We start from the raw sequence: 23,197 nt of genomic DNA, 5'->3' as shown, positions 1-23,197 counted from the left end.
ACTGTTTATTGTTCTGTCAATTTAAAAATTATTTTCTTTTTTTTTCTTTCATCTGCCCTTTATGTTTCAGTTTTGTAGTCCATACATCTCATCAGATTACAACATCCTTGAGTGTAAGGTCTTGTGTCAGGGATACACAGATGTGCTGCGCTGTAGCTAATTACTGGAGCTAATTGTTCCTCCAGTCTGATTCTGCTCCATGTGTGAAGAAAGTCTGTGGCTGAAAGCTCTTATGTAATCAGTCAAAGAGTACAAGTAGAGACCTTAGTGTGTAGAAGCTCTTCTACTTGCTGTTGTGGATTCGATTGCATTTGACAAGTCCCATCCTGTGCAACAGACAGATTTGCATTTTCCACCAGAAATCAAGGAAAAGGTTCACTAATGCAGCCTGTTTCATTGATGCTGCTTTGCTCGGCACACTGAGCAAAACTAACACTGTCTAACAGGAAAGACCCTCACAGTAAAAGATGGTCCAGATGCCTCTTTTCAGCAGCATGTTAAAAGCAGGCGTTTCAACATCACAATCGTCAGTGTGCAGACATACCTGCATTATACCTCCCCAGTGTTTACTGTCCCTCCTCACGTGTATCTGTGGAGTTGACCCTTATTTCCTGCCTTGGTTTTCTATCCTGTAAAGCTGCTGATTGTGCTTTTCTGTGAAGCCTTGGAAATGATGCTGTAGCATCCCCTCTGCCTCCTGCAGTGGAGCACCCTGAGCTGAGTGGTGGAGGCTGGATGGAGACGAGGGGAGGATGGGGGAGGGAGTAGATTGTGGGGCTTTGCTTTTGAGGAATGAGCCCTCTCACTCTCTCTCTCTCTCCCTGGAGCAACTGGAGTGGAATAATTACATAGCATGTGCAAAACTGAACTCTACTCATTGTGAAAGGATAGAGAGGGTGAGTGATAAAGAGAGAAATGGAGCAGGAAAGATGGCTGCCAGTTCCTATGGGTAACGCAGAGCCCGGAACAGCAGTTATCACATTATTTACAGCCGAGGATTTAATGCATCGTTCAGTAATGAGCAGCCAGCCAATGGCCTGTGATCTGAAGCTCACTTATTCACTCGCTGGGCTGAACTCCAGGCGGCTAAAGACTGGAGGAGTCCCCCCAGATGGAGACAAAGCCAGCTGCTATTTTTCACTTTATTCCTTTGCTCTATGGTGATAAATTGTGTGTGTGTGTGTGTGTGTGTGTGTGTGTGTACATTTTCAGGATACACCTCTTCGAGTGTTGCCCTAAATTTCAGTCCTGGAGGATCAGTTTAAGTTTCATGTGCAGCTTGATTTGAATGAATGATAAGACCAGTGAGATATGATCTTTCCTTTATGTTCACGACACATACAAATCTATATGTTGCCTCCTTCTCTCTCATCAGCAAATCCGCTCATCAACTGCAAAAGCTAACACTGACACCTTGTGGTCACCCACTGAAACTACACCACCATCAGTTCCTACAATGCTCGGATAGTGATTTAGAGTAAAAGGGGAGTTTCACTGATTTTACACTTCAAAGACTGTTTCTGGGTCTTGTAGCATACAAGGCCTGCTGTTTGTGTGTAGTAAAAAAAAAAATAAAATAAAAAAAGCAGTATGAAGTGTTTAGTGCAGGGGAGCAGACAAACATTTTTGATTGTGGGCCTTATAGAGAAAAATATGAGGAGTACTGGCCCAACAATAGTAGGCCTAAATGCATTGTTTTCAACCAATTACACAGCAAGAAAATTGTTTCTAGACCATGGACATTACAGTTTCTAGACATTACAGTAGTTTATTGGTGTGTTGGCATATTACCAAAAGTATTTCTATATCTTCCGTTTTTTTAGGTCCACCACCATGTTTACTGAGTTAAATGATTTTGTCCATTAGTAATCTATCATTGTAGGTGAAGTAGCGACATCTTGTGTTCCAATTAAGAAGTGCAATTGCAGGGCTCGCTACTAGTGGCCAGAGACTATAAAAATAATAGCTATAGCTAAAGTGATGTCACCCATTGGTTTGTGGACTCCCGTTCTGAAGCTTTGAGTTTGGCATTATGGCCGTGGCCATCTTGGTTTTTTTGAGCCAGAAATGACCATATTTGGACGAGAGGCTGGTGCCGTGGAGGAGCGAGGGGTGGATCTGACTAAGAGGTTGAGGATGCTATCGGCAGACAGCCTGCTAAAGTGACCCACGCTTAATTATGCATATCTTTTAGCCTTACTAAAATGTTAATGGGTGAGTTATTAAAAAAAATGACCCTGTTACAGTTGTGATGAAGGAGGAAATTGCCTATAGAGATCAAAACTGTTTTCTGTACTAGGCTGTTAAAATGTTTATTTCTGCTGTAAAGTTGAGCATTTTAATATGGTGGTCTAGGGGGATTGACCCACTTCTCGAGCCAGCCTCTAGTGGATATTCAAAGAACTGCAGTTTTGGGACTTACGAGTTGACCTCATTTTGTAGCCCCAGAGATTGGCACTTGGCAGTAGCCTAGTTTTTTAAGATGACAGCAACACTGTGTTTAAACTAGGCTGTGCAATGTACACACTGTGCAACTTACTAGAAATATGCTCCAGCCATATTCTAGTTTATTTTCAAAAATTCGCAGCAGGATTTTAAAAACAAGCAGCGGGCGTAGTTGTAGTTTGTCCACCCCTGCTGTAGTGTATCCAGAGATCTCTGTGAAGCCTGATGCATGTTCTTAAGTGATGTCACTTGAGTCACCATCAGTTGGGTCTAAAAGACTATAAGTTTGAAGATGTTTGATGATGTCCAAATCTGGAGGTGTGGAGTTTGAAAGAAGTGAGCTAAACAGACCTCTGCAGCCCACTGCTCATCTCTGCTGCAGACTCCAGGCATTAGCTGCTACTAGCAAAACACACCTGAATCTCTAACCAACCTGACAAGGAGAAAAGCACTGATTTTGAAGCCTCCCTTAACTGTCCATTGTAAGGCTGGCAAAGTTAGAGTGCAGTGCTAAATTTGTCATGGTGTACAAAAGAAATCAACAAACTTATGCTCCAAAGACAAATTTAGACTTTAAAATAGTGCTGTCAATTTAAGTTCACAAATTGACACAATTTTTTCTTTCTTTGGATGTTTGAATAGGTATTGTTTTTTTGTTCTCTTGGTACTTCTCAGAGCTGATCCATGATTCATTATATTCTATTTTTTTCTGTTCACAGCAGGAAAAAAATGTATTTTCAATCTGTGCATTGCATTTTGGGAGAGTACTGTCCCTCATCAGTGTGCTTAAAAAACATGCATTTATTGGTCTGAATACTGTTACAGGTATGCTTTTATATTTTCCACTTCCAGTGTGAACACACATATGCAAAACCTGCTTAAAATTAATCTATGCCTATGGAATTGTGGTACAAATTTGATTCAAAGAACAGAGACAACTGGATGTCAAATAGATTTATTGACATTAAAAAGCCTCCAGGTCCTCAGTGCCGCAGCATCGTCTGAAAGATGAAAGAGGAAAAAAAAGAAAGTAAGAAATACAGACATGCCTCATAACATGAGCAAATGAACAGATGCAGGCCACATGAGGAGACTGCTCTTTCCCTCTGAGGTACTGCACAGTTTGTAGCTTTACATTCTTTTTGCCAAATATTAGATTATAGCTTCACTTTGAGGTAACATTAGGTCAGGAGTCCAAGTCCCCCCAAAACTCCAGCAACAGTATAAAGAACAACTTTGAAGAACAAATGTTGCCTCTTCAGACTTTTTCCCTCTCCATGCACCTTGGCAGTAGATAAAATTCCTACTCAGTGCAAAGGATATTGAAATTTTCATATGTAGGCTAAAAGCCCATCTATTTAGTCTGGCTTTAATCTGGTGTTTTATAATTCTGTCATTTTATCATAAACACTCATTCTATTATTATCATTATTTTTTATTTTACTCTTTTGTTTTGTCATCATTTTATTGTTGATCATTGCAGTTTATTTGATTCTTTTTTCTGATCAACATTTTACAAGTTTTTAAATGTGGTTTATAAATTATATTTGATTAATTGAGAAGATTAATTGATAAAACTATACTAACTACACATACTACATAACTACATATACATCAGTTAACTTAGCAGTGATGTTTTGCACAACACTATACTGATGTGTGCTCACCTCTGTTTTGTCATCTAGGATCTACAATTTGAGACACCTCTGGAGCTCACGAATGCTAACAATTTTTTTTAAATTAATAAGAAATTTTTAAAAATGAATTTCTTTGGAAGTTTGTGGTAAGGTGAGTAAAGGTGAAGGATTTTTATTTTAATCGTATACCTTAGCCCAAAATCTTACTTTTAGCAGTTTGATACAGACCATTGACTCACACATTAGACAACACTCTCAACCAGCATCATCAAAATGAGGGAATATATTAAAGCGGAGCATTGCTCATCTCTCCAGTAGAGCTCCAGTAACTTGAAACATTTGTGTCAAGGAGCACTGAGGCTGTTCTGGAGGGTTGTGCTGACCCAGTTGCTGGAATAAATGTTGGCATTGTACATTTCAGCAAACCATGACTCTGTCTGTCTTGTCTGTCTGTCTGTCTGTCTGTCTGTCTGTCTTGTCTGTCTGTCTGTCTGTCTGTCTGTTAGACCAGTCGTTCCCAACTAGTCCAGCCTCAGTACATTCATTGCGTTTGGCTATGTTGTCAAACTACATTGATGTCCCTGTCAAGTAGCCATCAATTAGTGACTCACTCTACAGCAGGAAACAACACTTAAAAAAATGCAGCTCTGTGCCGGAAATTCACTTACAGTACTTAAAAATAAAGATTGTTTTTTTTTTTTTTACAAACTATACGTGTTTGCAAGTCACCTGCAGTTCATTAAGAATGGATCTGCGACCCACTTTTGGAATGTGACCCACCAGTTGGGAACCACTGGCATAGGCCATTGGAAAATGTCTTCCATTTCACTCTGTTGTTGGCGGTTCACTACAGATCTCCCTAGCTGAGCCCACTCCTAGACATATCTGTCTGGACACCTCTTCTCTAGCTGTTCTTTTCCTAGTTCCTTGTGGGTTCCATTTCAGGGCTTGCTGGGTGATGTTTGTGGCAGGTTTACTGAGGGTGTGTCCTATCCAACTCCTCATTCTCTTTAGAATTTGTGAGTCAGTGGGATCCTGCTTTGTTCTTTTCCACAGGCTGTCATTGCTTACTTTGTCTCTTCTGAGACAGGTGTTCAAGAAACTTAGAGGCTGCAAACATTCATGAATACCTGAATGGATATGTGACTTTTACATGCTGTGGTTAATTTGTGGTTATGTTTATGCACTAAAACCACTGATTGAGTGCTGATTAAGTAAAGATGTTGTGACTGTGCAACATGCAACTATGCTTTTACTCTGAAAGAAACTCACGTCACTGATCCACTTGGTGAAGGAGGAGGTGCGAGTGAACACTGTGGGTTTCATGTGGGTGTTGCATCCTAGAGAGGAGACGAAGCTGGTCACCCCCTGCACATCCCACCTGCCATCACTACCCTTGCAGTTCAGAGGACCTCCTGAATCCCCCTGCACAGACAGACAGAAGTCAAGTGAAGGCAACACACTGATACACTATAGCAATGAACATATTGTGATGGAGGGAGAGGTGTATACATGGCAGCCAGAGCGGATGTCACCACCACCACAGATCATGGTGGGTTTCACGGTGCTCCCCCACCAGCCGCTGCTGCTGCAGACCTCGTGGCCCACCACAGGGAGGAGAGCCTGCTGGAGCTTAGTGGCGATTGGACCACCACCTGCAAGAAATAATAAAAAACCCAGATCATTGTCAGGTGGTGACACACATGATAAAACCTGGAATAGGACTGCTTTTTTTCCAACCTTCAACTTAATATCCTCCAGATGTCATCAAGCCTTTTATTGTTCTTATGACTGTAATTTATTACTTTTGGATTTTCACATCTAACTCAAATAAGCATATTTTCCATAATGTCAAACTAGTCCTTTAAAGTGTCCTACGACACCGCACAATATGATTCCTGAATAATATAATAAATATGATCCATACTCCAACAGGAAGGAGCCTGGGCAATAAAATGATTAATTGTAACCTTTGTAATGAGAACTGCTTTGGAGACAAGTGTGCTTTATTTGAATGTAAGAAGTTATGGGAAATAATAATAATGATAATAATAATTCATTTCTTCTGTATGTTGTTTGCTTGTAAGTGGCAAGTTTTTTTTAACTAAATAATATGTCGACATGGTCTTAAATGTGGTCCCAAATTTGTCATATTTTATTTCTAATTAAATCCAGAATAAGATTATAGTAAAACACAGTATCATAGATTAGGATCAGTGTGTTGTCACATTACAAACACTCACTGTAGATTCTTCCCCAGCCGGTGATGTAGCAGGGGTAGTTGTGAGGAGTGGTCTCTCCGCTCTCTGGCACACAGGAGGGCTGCACTTTGTCGTTCAGAGTCGCCGGTGAGGCCAGTTTGATCATCGCAATGTCATTACTGAACAACATGAAAATCATGTTGAAACACAGACACACATCTCATGGACAGAAAACTCTTATGTGTCATAATAAATATAAACAGAAACTTGAAAACATTTCCACCAAAACACAACTAAGGTTATCTTTTTAAGAGGAAAAAAGAATCACTTACATTAGCTGCTCAGTAGCAGCTCTTTTTTCAATTTGAAACATAATCTGAGAACAGCTGTGTGAAGACGTTATATTCACTTACCCACAAGACAGGCAGCTTGGATCCCAGCGAGGGTGAACCACGATCTTCTCCACACTTCTATACTGCTCATAGCCCTCCTCTTTGGTCAGGTCGTACTCAGCCAGCACCACACGGTAGGTACGAGGTCTAACACATAGATACATAAACAGTATATACATATATACACACTTTAGATTAAACCTTTATTTCATATCATGAGATAAAACAACACAGAGAATGACAGTAAACTGTGACCCACCCGATGCAGTGACCAGCAGTCAGGACCCAGTTGGCAGCGAGCAGAGTGCCTCCACAGGTGTGACGGTATGTGGAGCCGCTGAGATACTGCAAACTGATCTGAGAAGAGAGCAGCATAGAGTGATGCATCACTATAATAAGTAACAAGTGCTGGAAAGTAACTAAGTCCAATTTGGAGATACTTTACTTGAGTATTTACAATTCATGCTTATACTATATCCCAGTACAGCTCAGAGGGTAACGTACCTTTGGTTACACTACATTTATTTGACAGAGCAGTCACAAGGAGATTTTCAAATTAGGATTTTACATAAAAAATGTCTTTATCAAAATAGTTAATCAAAATTAACACTTTGCCATGGTAATTTTCTCTTAGAGTAGTTTATTCTTTGGATCACCAGGGACCCCAGTTGGTAGTCCTTGCATATTAAATATGTTGGTAGGATGAGGGTTACGTAAAATAAGTATTATAGCAAACTAAAGGTAAGTACCACTCTCATCCCTGTGACTGATGTATTTTAATACTGATGCATCAGTGAGTAAGCAGCATATTACTGCTCAGGGTGGAGCCTTAACTACTTTAAAGTTGGCCAGTTTAGATCAGTGGTATACAACATTGCAGTCAAGGCCCCCTTGTGGCTGTTGTCTTTTTTGTTTTGTTTTTGTGCTTGACCCTCATCCTACCAACATACTACTTTAAGAAACAACCACCATAGCGTTACTATTGTGTCATTATTTCTTCTTAAAACATTATTAGTTATGTAATTAATTTCATCTGAAAAAAACCCTTAAACATAATTATTATTTTAGTAAATTAGTTAATTTGCATACTGTGTAAAACCGAAACATTTACTTTTCTTTAATAGGTTATTTATGATTCTTTGATTCTAGTATATTTTAGTTTTCAGAAATTTTAAGTTAAGCTGAGTTGTGTTATATCTATATGGTAAAACTTTTATAGGCTATTTGTTTAACGGGCGGAAATTTTGGCACATCTAATCACAGTTGAATAGAAGAAACCCAATACTGGAGCCTTGGGGAACTCCACGTCATTCAGATGTATCATTACACATTAAAACAAAGGTGTTCTCTGTCCTGCAGGCTGTGCCATAGAGTCTCAGACAATTTTCCCATGGCAAACATGAACATATTAAATAGTTTCCTCTATTAAAACTGCATAGACATAATTGGATGCTTTGACTGGAGTCCCCCAGGACCCCAATACAGTGGTACATTAGTAATCAGTAATTAAAACAGGAACAAAAACAGGAACAATGATATGAATTCATTGTGAACAAATTTATTGACGAAGTCCTAAAAATTCTGAATGATAGAATAAAGCACCTGTGAGAAATGACAAAAATGGGGGTTACGTAAGATTTTGCATAAGGGACTTTTACTTGTAATGGAGAATTTTTACATTGTAGTATGGGTACTTTTACTTAAGTAAATGATCTGAAAATGTATTCCACCAATGTAATAAACCATTGTAGTTAATAAATAGAGTTGGGCTTGAACACTTTTGATTACAGTCTCAACCCTGGTGTCCCTGAGAGGTCAGTCTTTGGAGTTTGAAATCAAATGTCTAAATTACCAAGTTATATTGAGCATTCAGGTTACAAAATAAGCAAGTGTTTTAATAATGTCTTCTAATATTAGAGGTGAGAGATATGAATGTGTATGTACTTTATGTGTGTGTCTATGTGTGTTGTCACTTGGTGTGTTCATTTTATCTGTTATTTCTTTGCAACTGTTAATATCCATTGCTGAAGAATAATACTGTATTAGCATCTATGTAGCAGACCAGCTCACTTATCTGCAACATTGGCAACAAATCAACAAATAAAGCAGACATCCATCTTCTAACGGCTTCATCCTCTTGAGGGTCGCGGGGGTCTGGAGCCTATCCCAGCTGACATTGGGCGAGAGGCAGGGTACACCCTGGACAGGTCACCAGACTATTGCAGGGCTGACACATAGAGAGAAACAACCATTCACACTCACATTCACACCTACGGACAATTTAGAGTTATGAATTAACCTAGTCCCCAATCTGCATGTCTTTGGACTGTGGGAGGAAGCCGGAGTGCCCGGAGAGAACCCACGCTGACACGGGGAGAATATGCAAACTCCGCACAGAAGGGCTCCCACACCTGGGATCGAACCAGAAACCCTCTTGCTGTGAGGTGACAGTGCTAACCACCAAACCACCGTGCCGCCCTAAAGCAGACATATTTTTATTTTTTTAAGAGGTTGCCACTTTAAGAGATGTGATACAGTAAAATGTGTAGCAGTTGGCAGGTCTGTAGGCCATATCTGTTATATTGCCAAACACTGATCATAATTAACTCACCTGCCAGGGCCAGCTGTAGGGTCGAGCATCTTCCCCATTCACAACACGACTCACAGTGGGTGGGTAGGTGGGGTTGCCACACCCATGAGCTGGACCAGAGAGTGAACTGGAGGTTACAAAGGCTGACACAGTTCAGCTCCTTTCCTGCTTTTCCTATGCAAACTTTCAAAAGATTCAACTCACTGCCAGATAAAGCGTGAAAAAATAACACTTAGATTTTGCACCCTTGGTTTGTATTGGGAACTCTTTGTGACCATATCCTCCTGTAATGTGTGGTGGAGTGAATTCACACATTGGGGCTTATTTTGACTATATCCTACAAACACTGTTGCCTAAAACACTCACTGGATGAATCCACTGCTGAAAACATTCCCCAACAAATGCACTATTTCCTCCTGTTGGAGTTACATTTGCTAATAGTACAGTGGGCTTTGGGCTGAGTGTGGGAAGTCAGAAAATACTGAGAGATGGACAAACACATACAAAGGATATGCTGATAATGACAAAAATACAAAATGACTGCAGACTAATCCTGTAACTCTAACCCTGATGTAGGTAGAGGTGCCCCTCTTTACAGCAGGTGGATCAGACTCACCATAGGCAGCAAACAGCAGGACAAGGGCCGCTTTCATCATGATTCCTCTGGGACGATTGTCTGAGTGCATATATGGCATACGGCTTTTATACTCTCAGAAATGAACAGTAATCAGACACAAACACAGAGTCCACTCTTTGACCTGGGAATCTGTGGTCCCTGCTGCATCTGTTTCACCTGTCCTTACATAACCCCTGCAGAGCCAGAGCAAACCAGCACAGATGTACAGAATTATAACAATAATTTGAGTCCAAAAGACTTGTAGGGGTAATTTATATTATAGGATACTTCAAGGGGGTGGGAGTGTAAAATAAATATCCCATAGTGATCACTAAACTAACACATTGCTATAATATCATGGAGCATTTGGTGCTTGGACCCAAAGAAAAAAAGAATCCACAGTGCAGAACTGCCCAAACATGACACTCTTCAAATTATATGTGATTTTCTTTTTTATTATTATAATTACATACAAGTTTCCACAAAAAACACCTGAGGCCAGTTATCAAAAAGTGGACAAGGTACTGTTCGGATTTTGGTTATATTCTTCAGCACCAGACTCCCTCTGTGAAATCAAGTGTTTTACTCTTCATCTTTTTTTTTCTCACACTGCTCCCCAAATGGGTTTGCTTTTTCATGTTCTCTTACTTTACTGCCCTCCATTTACACTTCCTTCTATACTTAAGGACCACCGGTTGCTAACTGAGATCATAAAGTGCTTTATCTTTTACCAACTTAGAAATCTAAACTGTAAATGATGCATAGAGTTGTGTATGATATTCCAAATATATTTATACTAATCATATATAGTATCCATTGGTACTGTGTGAATAGATTGTGATGTGGAAAGAATTCACTTGTTATCAATCAAATCAATCATTTTGATTTTTCCAGTGAACATGTATCCTCCACACGTTACTGTTCATAACAAACAAATTGACCATGTCGCCCAAAATGAATATTTAGACATCCATGTGGCTGCTGCTTTATCTTGTGGTGCACATATAGATTATATCTGCAGTGAGGTACAATAATACATTTACACTCTAACACACAGAGTGTACATGTACAGCAATAAAATGCAACGTACATGTTAATGCAGCAGTAATTAAGTAGCAATTAATGCAGAAACGTCACGTATAATAGTAAAATACTGACAGGGAACATTTTACTGCACTGTGACTACTTTTACAAAAGTAAGGCTTTGAATACAGGACTTTCAGAGTATTTTCATACTGTGATTTTAGCACTGAATAATTCTTCTACCTCTAGCCATGTCTGATGTGTAATATGTGTCTGTAGTATTTGTTTTGTTGTTTGGTAAATAGAACACAGCAGTCATCCAGTAATCGGAAGATCATCAGTTCGATCCCTGTTTCCTCCGCATGTTGAAGTATGCTTGGGCAAGTTACTGGCAGTGTTGTCGGTGTGTGAATGCATATGAATGTTTACTGTAACTGAGTAGCAGGTGGCACCTTGCATGGCAGCCTCAGCCACCAGTGTATGCAGTGTGTGTGTGAATGGGTGAATGTGATGTATAGTGTTAAAGTGCTTTGACTGGTTCGAAGACTAGAAAGGCACTATGCAAGTGCAAGTCCATTTACCATTTATGTGAAACAATATATGTCTCAGGATGCAAGACATGAAGTGAATAAAATAAAATCAAACCTCATTTATAATTCAAAGAACCTTCATTAACTGCATCCGTTGTGCCTGTAGTTTGGCTTTGTTATTTACTGAGGTGAGGATGGCTGTAGTATATTTAAGTCTTTGCAGGGTCAGGAAATAAGTTATTTCTTTTATTGACAATGCTCATTAAAAAAATGCAGTTAAAAGAAAAATAATGCATTACTTTTGGTGGGAGAAAATCCTATGAACCATGGCTTGATATTTGTCTCCAAAGTGTGTCCTTGACACCTCTGTCAGGGAAATCTGTCCAGCAGGTGCAGGTGGAAAGAGCGAAGTCGTGCCAAGACCTCCTCCAGGGTGGCAGGAGGAGCCAGAACACACAGCCTGTGAGGGAAAAATAACACAAAAAACAGGAAACAGTCTGCATATATGGACACACCTGTGCTTAAAGCAGGAATAACCTGACCTGGCTCACTCTGTGATGGAATGATTAGTGCTCAACAGGTATTATAAGAGCTTGTCTTGAATTTATCAAACTGTTGTCCTCCTGTTTCAATAATGCTCTCACGTTCTGGAAATGTCCTCTCTTTCCAAGAGTGTCCTCTCATTTAAAAGTGTCCTCTTACCAAAAATGTCCTCACTCCAAAGGTCTAAAACATGCAGCTGTCTGTCTTACCTGATGTGGTAGTTTTGACCTTCTTGTCCGTTCTCACAGCCGGCTCCAAAACACACACCTTCCTCCTCCAGTAACCTCTGACAGTAAAGCACATCTGCCTCCACTCCCAACATCTGAAATTAATAACAGCACACCATTTAAATTACTGCTGGAATTATAGCTTTTCCATGCAGAGTATGAGATTTTATGCACAGTGGGAATCATTATTGAATTATGTTTCTTATCAGCAGTGATACCTTTGACTTCAGAAATAAAAATGAAAGAGATCTGCCTGTTTGACTTCTTTTCTAGTATCAGAAAACATTACAATCAGTATTTTGTTGACCTTATAAATGACGCATATATTCACAAATCATTTATATTTTGTGAGTTGGTGTACATATCTGAATAACTGTTTTTACATTATTGATGTAAACAAATTGATTACAGCTTCAGAAATAAGTCATGACTTAAATCAAAAGCACTACAGCCACAAACTGTAGTAAAACTTGAATACTTAAGGCCCAGTGGAGATGGTTTCTCACCTCGGCCTCCTCTATCATCTGAGGTGGTAGATGCAGACAGGGATAAAGAAAGACTCCCCCCATCGCTGGTTGGCAGTTCATCCCTGGTAGATCATTCAGGAACTTAAAAGCACGCTGAGCATTCTGGGACAGAGTTGTCTGAGAGTGAAGAATCTCCTATAATTGAGAAAAAAAGACAAAAACTAGTTTACAGTTGTGCAAGCACACACGCTGAAGACCTGGACTGCCCCTTAAAACTCCTCTGACAGTAAATTAAAGCTGCATTTATTAATATTTTTAACAGCTGAAAAATGACTGTGTAATGTGAAAGGAGTCACTCATAGTGATGGAGCAACAGAGAATTATCACCTGACGCAGCAGTTCCTCACAGAGCTACAGTATAAAATGTCTTAGCACATTTCAGCTTATTGTTTATGTTTTTAGCCCTGCAAATTTACAGTTTCATCAACTCTGTTTTCATTTGTAACACTACACTACCTGTTCAGAACCAAATGGCTGGCAGACATGGTTAGTGATTAACTGGTGAACATTTTGGAGCATCTAGCAGCTAAAGCCAGATTTTTTTCCCCTGGAGTTGGTTCAAACTAAACAGAGCTAAAAGCTGAATGAAAATTGAGGTTAGATTTGTTGGGTGTGCAGGAATACATCTCCATATAAATGCTGGATGTAGCAATATGCACCTGTTTGCTATCACTTTCCTGATATCAACTTTAAAGAGATGATATGACAGATATTGTATTTACTGCTTTTTACAACGCCCTACAGGGGCAAAGAAATCAGTGAAAGCAGTTTTAATGTCTGACAGCTTCAATGATTGGTTAAAAAATAACAAAGTTACTTATGTTACTAGTCCATACCCATTGGTAGCTTTGTCACCTTCTACCTATGCCAATCCTCAATGCCTATGTACAGTTTCACATAGATTGACCACGTCAGTGAGTAGAAAAACGTGGGACAGACAGAATGACTGACTGACAGAATGACACACTGACAGTTTCCGTGATTATGTACAGCATACCATACCATGACTTAGTCATACCAAAAATGAGAAAAAAAAAAAGCATTCGGCCACAGGGGGAGCCACAGCGATCGGCTGCATTTTAGCCATTTTTAAGCATTTTTCTGTTGTTGTAGCGCCACCCAGTTGCCAATTAGAGTTAAATTTCTCCAGTCACCTTGAGGCGTCCTGTTCTACATATCTACCAAGTTTAGACACAGGGACAGATGGATGGACAGACAACCCAAAAGTAAAATCCCTCTTGCCACAGTTACTGCCGAGCTTGTAAAATAGCGTTTATAAACTGTTTCACAGCCCATGGTGGAATATATTGTCTTTTATAAGCATGTGTAGAAAACTGCAGGAACAAATTTACTGAACATGACAACATAATGGATAAAAAATATTTTACAACTTCTTTGTGGAACAGACATCTGCAAAGGCTGCATTTATTGTCTCAATTAGTTTAAAACATTAAAAATAGAAAATGGTAAGCTACTTTTAATCTGGAAATTCATCAAAATACACAGTAATTATCATAAATGATATAACTAAAAATAAATCAATCTAAATAATGAATTGATCAAAATAATAGTATATTAATAAAATCTATTTACCACTTTCATTTTTCTAAATGTCCTGCTGACTAATTAACAGACATACAGGAGTGAGTATGTTTCCTTCTTGGCTGACAATATAGTAGAAATATGGTTATTAATATGGTGCATTTACATGTATGTGTATGTTTATAATTTTAAGCAGTATTTTTTAGGAGACTGCGCCAGAAATCATTTTGGATGAAACCCTCACCTGTGAGTATGTTTTATAGGAAGGATCTTCAGCTGTGGGCGGGTTGACCATGACCTCCAAAGCAAGCTGTGATAAAACTGGAGGGCTGACCGGCACTTTTTTTAAATACATATTGACTGCTGGGTCCATGTTAAATACCTCCATATATCCTCCTCTCAGACCACACCTAAAGACAAGGTGAGCACACAGCACAATGAGTCTACAGTCACCTGAGAGAAACGTGACTGTCCTACAAAATACCACCACATAGTTCCAGTGCTGTGCAAGTTACTGAAAATTAGTAATAAGTTACAATTACTAGTTACCTCTCTCAAAAGTAATTGAATTACTTTGACATGCAGCAAAGGGCCATGGGTTGGAATCAAACCCGCGGCTGCTGTGGCAAGGGCACAACCTTTGTACATGCCCCCTACCTCACTGTACCAAGTGAGGTAGGGGGCACCCAGCACACAGCTATATTAACTTATTGTTGTTCATCCTACATGTTTCATTTTGCCCTCCTTCTGTAATGCTCATTTTTTATTGTGCTGTCCAGAGGGTGCTGTCTGTCTGCTGTCTACTGTCTGCCTGAGTCCATGTGAATGCAGCACAATGCTGACTGACTGATTGATTCATCTTATTTATTCCACTAACATAAGGTTATTTGACGTTGGATCATAACCCCATTAAATCATTTTCTGCTATAATCAAGACAAAGGTTTCATACGTCACGTTGCTTAGTAACAAACAAACATATTAACCCAAACTATGATCTTTTTTCTAAACCTATAGCCAAGCAGTCTTGTTGCTTTAATGTGACAAAATATTTTTGGTGTAACTGTGACTGTTTCACAGCGTTAACCCTTGTTTAAAACAGCAACCACTAACAGTCATGTGAAACCTATTCTGCCATTTAGCTATAACACTGTGGGTCATATAGAGGGTAGGAACAAACACAACACTTACGTGGTTGTATGATTGGAAGACTTGTTGGATAAAAGATAGAGTTTGTCTTCTCACAATATGTTTATATAATACACTAGTGACATGTTGGTTTGGGTGGATGTTGGGACTTCGACCAGGCTTGGTATGGTTGTAAAAACAAATATCCATCTGAGAAAGTACATCTAAATCTAATCTTATCTTATAACAGGACAAGACTGTCATTTGGTTAAATATTTTAAAAGAAAAAACTGTCTAAGGTCATGTTGACTTTATTAATATATAACCCAGACTTCTCTCTTCCCATAAAGCTGGCTAAACATAACCATATAATCATTAACCGTGCCTAAACTGACACAAGAGAATATGTATTAGCCCTACATGGGAAACAAACAAATGTTCATTTAAATTCTTTCCTGAGCATCATAATCTGTCAACATTTGCTGTTGCAAATTTGAGGTATATAAATGTCATTTTTAGAGACAAGGTTTGTGATTTTCGTTCTTATTCTCTCCCTTTTCATCTCAACTCTGCACACTCATAAACTGGAGTTACACAGCTTTGTAAACCTGCCAATTTTTGATTGGTTCTTCACTCACCTCGAGCAAATCTGTCTGTTCATACCCACTCATGTTTGTATTAGCTTTGAATGCAAATACGCCACCTCTGATATTTAATTCCCATTCAGTCTGAAAACACTTTGATAATGACAACTTTTGAGCAAAGTATATCAGATATTTGACCCATCAGTGACCCTGACACACCAGAGTGTCACAAATATAAGGACAGATGTCTATAGTCAAGCACAATCATTTTGTTTGATATGTCTAGACATCTGTAAGATCACAAGCACACCTGTGAAAATGAAACCTGCTGCTGTAAAATACATTAAAAATCTTCCGACTTTGTCCTAACAATGGACCATGGTGGCTTTAAGTGGGGTCATGTTTGTCTTGTGAAGGAGTCCACTTGAATGACCCACTGTTGTACGTGGTTTCAGAGAGCTCATGAGTTATAACCAAACCTGATATTTATACAATGAAGCCTTTGGTATTTTGTTGCTCCTAACATGATGAAGAAATCTAGTAACTGACCATTAATAAAACAAGAACACAGCAATGTCAATGCTGTGTTAATCATTTTCTGACATTATGATAAATTAAAAAGTAAGAAAATATCATCTTTCAAGGGGTCACACAATTAGCTGAGGAAAGGTTTGTTCTAAAGGAAACATCAAAAATACTCACTCTCCCATGCAGGCACTGGATAAACAGTGGAAGGAGACCAACTCCACTGTCTCTGAGTACTCTTTTCCCATCTCAAACAGGACTCTCTTATAGGAAATAAACTCTTGCCCCTGTCCATACACGCAGTCCTGGTACACCTAGAAGGTTCAAGAAGACATGAAAAAAGGGAGCTTGTGTGAGAATGAAAACTGATGAGGACAACTTTTAGATTTCAGTTTCCTTGTGGAGCTTGTAATCACCTCTTCAGCCAACAGGATAAGGCCCTCGGTTGCAGCAAAACGAATCACTTCCTCTATTGTTTTCCTGTCTTGTAAATGACGTAGAAGGGCAAATAATAGTGAGTATCAGACATTATTGAAAGTAGCTCATGTGTGTTGTTTACCTGTGGGGTTTCCTGGGTTGCTGGTGTAAATGGCTCTGGGTTCACAGCGCCCCTTCGCCTTCCTTAAAGCTCGTTGCAGTTCATGTAGATCTACAGCCCATCCTTGGTCCTCCATCAGCTGGTACGGCACCAGTGTCACTCCAGACATATCCAGCAGGGATGGTAGGGTGTGTGGGCAAGGCATCGGGATCAACACACCTGTCTGAGTGTCCCCCTCGCCACTGGCCATCAGGTGCAAAATCATCTTAACACAATAAAGAGCCATACAATTCAGAACATGCCAAATGTATGTTTTTATTGCTCATTAAAGTACTATTGGCATTGAGGAAAAATGTTCAGCATCTTTCATTTATCCTTGCTGTGTCCATGCTGTTTAAATGGATCTGGCGCTGTCAACCTGTATACAATTCTTAAATAGCAGAGTATGATAACTCGGGTTGGGTATCGTTTAACAATTACAGCGACGGTGCCAATACCAGCACAGTGATGCTGAACCAGTTGAGTTCGTCATTCGATACCTTTTATTTATGCTTCAGTCAATACCCCTCAAGTGAATGGGAACATTCAGTTGAATGAAATGCCACCAAAAGCCACAGGGGTGTAGCATAGTCATACTTTCAAATGTTTGATGACATCGTTGGATGACACCGCACTCAACATCACAACAGACTGTATGGATTGCAGCTACTGCTGTAATGTAGTATGACACTGTAACACGCTCACACACTTAAGTATGATGGTCAACATTGTAAACATCAGCATGTTTGCATTTTCATTGTAAGCATGTTGGCATGCTAACATGGGTGTGACTTTAGACTTAGTTCCTACGCTGGTTAATGGATGTTTATTCATAATGGACATGCAGAAAAGCATGTTGTGTCCCTAAATAATACTCTTACAGCTAAAAATCTACTGATCATTTTTGGAAAAAAAAAAAGTTGTTTTCATCTTACCGACAAACACGTCTGAGAACCACAAGAGATAATGATATCTTCTGGGTTTGAAATCACTCCACCATCGCGCCTCGTGATGAACTCAGCAATGCTTTTCTGGACACATGGAATACCAAGGGTGGTTACAGAGTACGAACCTGTCATTGATAAATTGAATTGATCAGCCATCAGAGCAGAGTCAGAGAAATTCTGTGAACCATTTTGGGCCAAATGTTTTCAAATCTGTACAAATGAATATTAATCATTCTCACCAACACTCCCTCCACAGCAGGCCCCTAGAAACATGTGTGCCTTCTGCCTGACATCCAGAGGAAGACTGTTGTCTTTGAGGAGCTCAGGGTAAAGACACACTGCCATGACCTAAAAAAACAAACAGGTAGGTTTGTTGCTGGCACACACACACACACACACACACACAGATGAATTATAAAGCACCAACCTGGCGAACAAATGAAGTAGGTGCCATCCTTGCCCTGTGGGGATCCCCTGAACTGACATCAATCACCTGCTGGAAGGGTTTGTTCACTCCCTATAACAAACAGTGTGAATTAGACATTAGCTCAGGTTGGTTGTATTTGTCAACCCTGACATTGCAGGATCCAAGGGTCTTCAGTCAGATGTGGATCATCCATGCATGGGACTTTTCTTTGCGGTGCAGGACCAGGTGATATGACAGGATGGATTTTTGTCCTACTTTTGACCAAAGAAGGTGCATTTCACACAGCTGGATTAAGAGGTGGAGCCACAAGGTAGCTAACAGCATGGACTAAGAAACTGCGGAAATGAGGCACCACACAACACACCTAGTGGACAGCTTTGGTAATTCTTTGTTGGATGTGCTGTGGGGCATTCTCGGAACCCATCGGCTGAATTCGGCATCTGACTTTCGGCAGACGGCAATACAGCCTCTGGGGCAGACCCCCGATTTTTTGGCATTCAGGTTTGATTTGGGCGAAGGAGGCGAATTTCCGTTTCCGACTTCCATTTATATATAAGTACTTTTGTACTGTACTTTTTTTCTTTACTTCCATGCTCATCTCTGAAAATCCAAATATTTAAACATAAATCTAACCTTTTTTTGATTGTCCAAGTATATGAGAAACATCTAACAGGTTCATGTTAGGAAGAAAAAACATCTTGCTTGTTTTCTGTACTGCACAATATTAGTCTAGCTAACTAGCTGCCCTGCAATAAGAACAAAGTTTATCTTTAGGCTTCTACATGTCATCAACTGGTGAGAACTTTTTACCCAGCACCTGTTTGGCTTTCTTTTAGGTCTTTTAGCATGAAAATATGTAAAGTATGTAGCCATTGAGTGCATACTTATCATTCCCATTTTACTTGTGCATTTTTCTTTTTATATATTTTGTGGTTGCATTGTTAGGGGGAAGCTGAGGACAAGACTTTCATGGTAACGACAGCAGCTTGTGGTGGCTACAGAATGCTCCCTAACATAACAGGCTGCAGCATGTTGACTATCAGAAACCTAGACATTAATCATATTTAATTGAGTGAAAGAAGAAAGGCTGCCATTCATTATTTGCGTTTAGTAAAAAAGTAGAAGTATCACCTTGCAGTTACCCTATAGTTGGAACATGGCCAACTCTTTATTTTGTTTTTATGAACCATGGCTACATATTGACATTTTCTACCAATCACCTGGCCAGGCCAGGAATTCTACTACTATTATTTCTGCTATTCAGTCAGGCCTTCATATTTGTGCTTTACCTGAATATTTCTATTTTCTGCTACTTTATATTTTACCTTGCTACAGCTGCAAGGGGAAAATTGTGCACTGTTTTACTCCATTACATTTGCCCAGTAACTATATATACAAGTTACATTTCATACTAAACATGTGATCAGGTTATAAAATGGGATGCACTGTTACAAATTAAACCACCCAGCATAAAGAGGTTAAACCTTTGACCACTACTCACTCACTCAACCTCCAGAAGCTGTAATATCAAAAATGCTGCAGGCATGTTGATGCATAAGTAACAAAAGTCCAATAATACAGTAATGACATAACACTGATAGGCTAACAGAGTTTTTATTATTATTTTTATTTATTTATTTATTTATTTTACGTTGCAGAATTGTTACTTTTAACTAAAGTAACATTGTTGCCGGTAATCTTCTCATATTGTTAAATACATTTCTTAAAAAAAATAAATAAATAAATAAAAACCTTTAAAACCCTCAAAGCTTCAGACACACAGCTTATAGAACTTTTGTCCTGAAAGTTCACTTTCTACTATAAAAACTACCAATTCAAATCTGCGGTCAGATTGTTCTCTCTTCTCCTTCTTACAGCAGTGAACTAAAACATGTTGCTCAGATTGGTTCAGGTGTATCACACCTGTGACTCACCTGTGTGATCTCCTCTGTGATATGTGCAGCCAGACTCTGCAGGCTCGTTGGGGCTCTGATCCCCCGCACCGTGGGGTTCACCTGCTGCACGGAACTCATCTCTGTCTGACTGATGACGTCTCAGTGAGAAGCTCAACACTGAGCCCTGAAGACGGCTCGATGACGTAATAAAACCTGTTTGATCTTTGCACTTCTGCAAAATGACAGAAAGCCAGGGGCCAGTAGCAGCACCCCCGTGCATGGCAGGGGCATTTCTAGGATTTGAGGACATTAGGGGATGAGTCTTGGACCTCCGTCCAGGGGTCCAGGGGATCCTCCACCAGCACTTTGTTAATAAACAAGCTCCATTTTGATACTTCTTTTATGCATTCTGGAACCTTATGTATATGAGCAGTACCAAAATTATTCCCACTGTGAATCAGTTCATTTTTGTTGTGTATTAGAAAATAGTTGGGGGGGACCCAGCACCCTAACAGGGGCCTTGCTGACTGGCACTAAGAACATCATGGGCTCTAGTTTCCCGGCGCGGCGCAGGGTGGCGAACCCCGAGCAGAGCTAGTTTCGAGCAGCGTAACCCAAGGTGTGCTCAGTTTGGTAGTTTGGCAGACCGAGGTGCGCTGAGATGGGTGTGGCGGCGCAGCAGGGGGAGGTGTCGACAGATCCAGCTTGGCGAAGTGACAGCTTCGTGCCAAAAGGCTTCGCCGAAGGTGCGCTAACAGCTCGCCAGCTGAAACCACGTCTACTGTCAGCGCAGGCGGAGCGCAGCCGGCGTAAGCCGAAGTTTGGCTGACCGGCGGACAGTGCGCACACGTCACCAAAACCTCACAGGCAGGTTTCCAGAATGTCAGGCTCATTAACGATGCAATAAATAGCCACAAAACCACTATACAATGCAACTATCTGCAATCAGCACATAAATGTATCTCTATATCGACTGTCCCGTCACATCTGATGTCAGATCAAAGGGGATTGGCACCGTTTGGCACGTTTGGTACGCGTAATGGAAACCCAACCTGATTTGATTAACACAGCCTGCAAAATAACGAGTTCACATCCTTCTCAGCCAACCACAAACAGCCACATCATCAGATAGGGAGTATATATTCAGCATCTGTCATCTTAGAAAAGTCAAAAGAAAAGAAACAGTGAGACTGCGAGAGAGAAAGAGACAGCGCGCGCACGAGAGAAACGCAACATTGATTTACAATTGTGGTGACCTCCTCCCAGGCTACCTTTGCATCATCAGCCCGTGGAGGTCTGCTCGCAGTTCCGTATATTCGGGCACTGCCAGCTTGGACCTCCCGGACCAAAACATCCGTTTCCTCCTGGGAGAAGTTTGGCCGTCTGATGCTGCTGCTCTCTTCTGCCATGGCGAATTGAGTAAACTCTCATTACGCCTTCGCGCAGCGCATTTAAGGGCGAGGAGAGGGGCTCATTTGATTGGTGTGATGTGTGTAAAACCCACTCCACGCCTTCTCTCCTCCCTCTTTCCAACTTGCGCAGGTAGGAGGGACGGAGGTGGGAAAGAGGAGTAGCTGTGCCAGCGCGCACGGTGTGCCAAACTTGCAAAATCCGCCTGGCCACACCCAGTTGGGAAGCGCAGGTGTGCTGCGCCCCCGCCTCGCCCGGTCTGCGAAACTAGAGCCCAAAGTTTCACACAATCTATATTATATTTTCCAAATGTCATAAAAGTTCACTTCATTAGTTCAACAAATTGCAAATTTGTAGGCCTAATGCATACTGAACTGAGAGCCATGTACCAAACAGTTCAATACAAACTGTTACACATATCATATAAACATACATAGTGTATACAGCAATGCTTATATATTGATGGATGATATTAACATGATAAGGAGCAGTGAGTGTTTAGATTATGACATATTTATTTTACTGGTAAGGTGGATGCTTATAGGGTTATTTCTCAGGGATTGTTCCTGACACTATGTCACTGGTGTTAAATATTAATCATAGTGACGTCATGCAGGCAGAAAATGGTCCAGTGACATGGTGGTGTGGAACAGGTTGTGTCCAGGGTGTGATGGTATGCAGTGATGTTATCTGCCCATTTCCTGACTCATGAGGTGTAGTGGAGGGTACACACGGGGTATACTCACTTCTTTTTATGACTGTTTACAGTGTACCAACCTATCAGCCAAAAAGCCATTGGTAGAAGAGTATACCCACTTCCTTCTTGGTAAACTACCCATCTACCTAGGAGTACATCCATCTCATCACCTACCACTACACCACTGTGCGTTAGTCCTGTATGGAAGTCAGGCTGGCACTAATACATTTTCTGCAGTCTTGACTGTCCCTTTCATTTCTTTTATTTATACAGGAAAGGAATTAAAAGTAACCAGTGTTGGGTAAGGGTTACTTTAAAAGTAATCAAAGTACGTTACTGTGTTACTTTCTAAAAAAAAGTAACCAGTTACTTTACTGCGTTACTCCCTGAGTAAAGTAACTCAATTACTTTAAAAGTACTTCCAACATTACTCCCTGAGAAAAGTAACTCAAGCACTTTTTAAAGTACTTTTGAGTATTCTACATTTCCTATTGGGCAATGGACCACAGGGCGCTAAGCCTACATGTTTTTGTCTCCAAAATTAAAGTTATGGACCACTTGCCCTTCACTGAGATCCAGTTCTCCCATCACAGCCGTCACTTTGACCAGTAGAAACACAGAACAATCTGCTGCCGTAGACAACTGTATGACAACAACACCCCAGCGTTTTTAATATTTCCTCTAGGGATGTTACCACACAGAGTAAAAGGGGGAAATGATGGTATGAAACAGCAGA

At 40.3% G+C, this 23,197-nt stretch overlaps 2 protein-coding genes across 2 annotated transcripts; both read right to left on the bottom strand.

Moving 5' to 3' along the window:
- Positions 1-3,384: 3,384 nt before the first annotated feature.
- LOC117253566 (chymotrypsin-like elastase family member 3B) lies at positions 3,385-9,935 on the bottom strand. Its single transcript, XM_033621096.2, has 8 exons — positions 9,882-9,935; positions 9,287-9,375; positions 6,935-7,032; positions 6,697-6,822; positions 6,326-6,462; positions 5,595-5,737; positions 5,355-5,507; positions 3,385-3,446 (listed from the first exon to the last, which is right to left on the bottom strand). Exons 1-8 carry the CDS (start codon positions 9,919-9,921, stop codon positions 3,429-3,431), a joined length of 804 nt encoding a protein of 267 aa, XP_033476987.1. The 5' UTR covers positions 9,922-9,935; the 3' UTR covers positions 3,385-3,428.
- On the bottom strand, positions 9,882-21,899 carry LOC117253565 (alanine aminotransferase 2-like). The gene is made up of 12 exons (XM_033621094.2): positions 20,394-21,899; positions 18,460-18,549; positions 18,272-18,380; positions 18,021-18,157; positions 17,068-17,311; positions 16,925-16,992; positions 16,686-16,822; positions 14,518-14,683; positions 12,711-12,866; positions 12,187-12,299; positions 11,734-11,894; positions 9,882-9,941 (listed from the first exon to the last, which is right to left on the bottom strand). The coding sequence occupies exons 1-11, from the start codon at positions 20,490-20,492 to the stop codon at positions 11,804-11,806; spliced, it is 1,410 nt and encodes a 469-aa protein (XP_033476985.2). The 5' UTR covers positions 20,493-21,899; the 3' UTR covers positions 9,882-9,941; positions 11,734-11,803.
- Between the last annotated feature and the right edge of the window lie 1,298 nt (positions 21,900-23,197).

Source organism: Epinephelus lanceolatus, chromosome 6, assembly GCF_041903045.1.
Source record: "Epinephelus lanceolatus isolate andai-2023 chromosome 6, ASM4190304v1, whole genome shotgun sequence".
Lineage (NCBI taxonomy): Eukaryota > Metazoa > Chordata > Actinopteri > Perciformes > Serranidae > Epinephelus > Epinephelus lanceolatus.
This window is presented reverse-complemented; position numbering and strand designations above follow the sequence as displayed.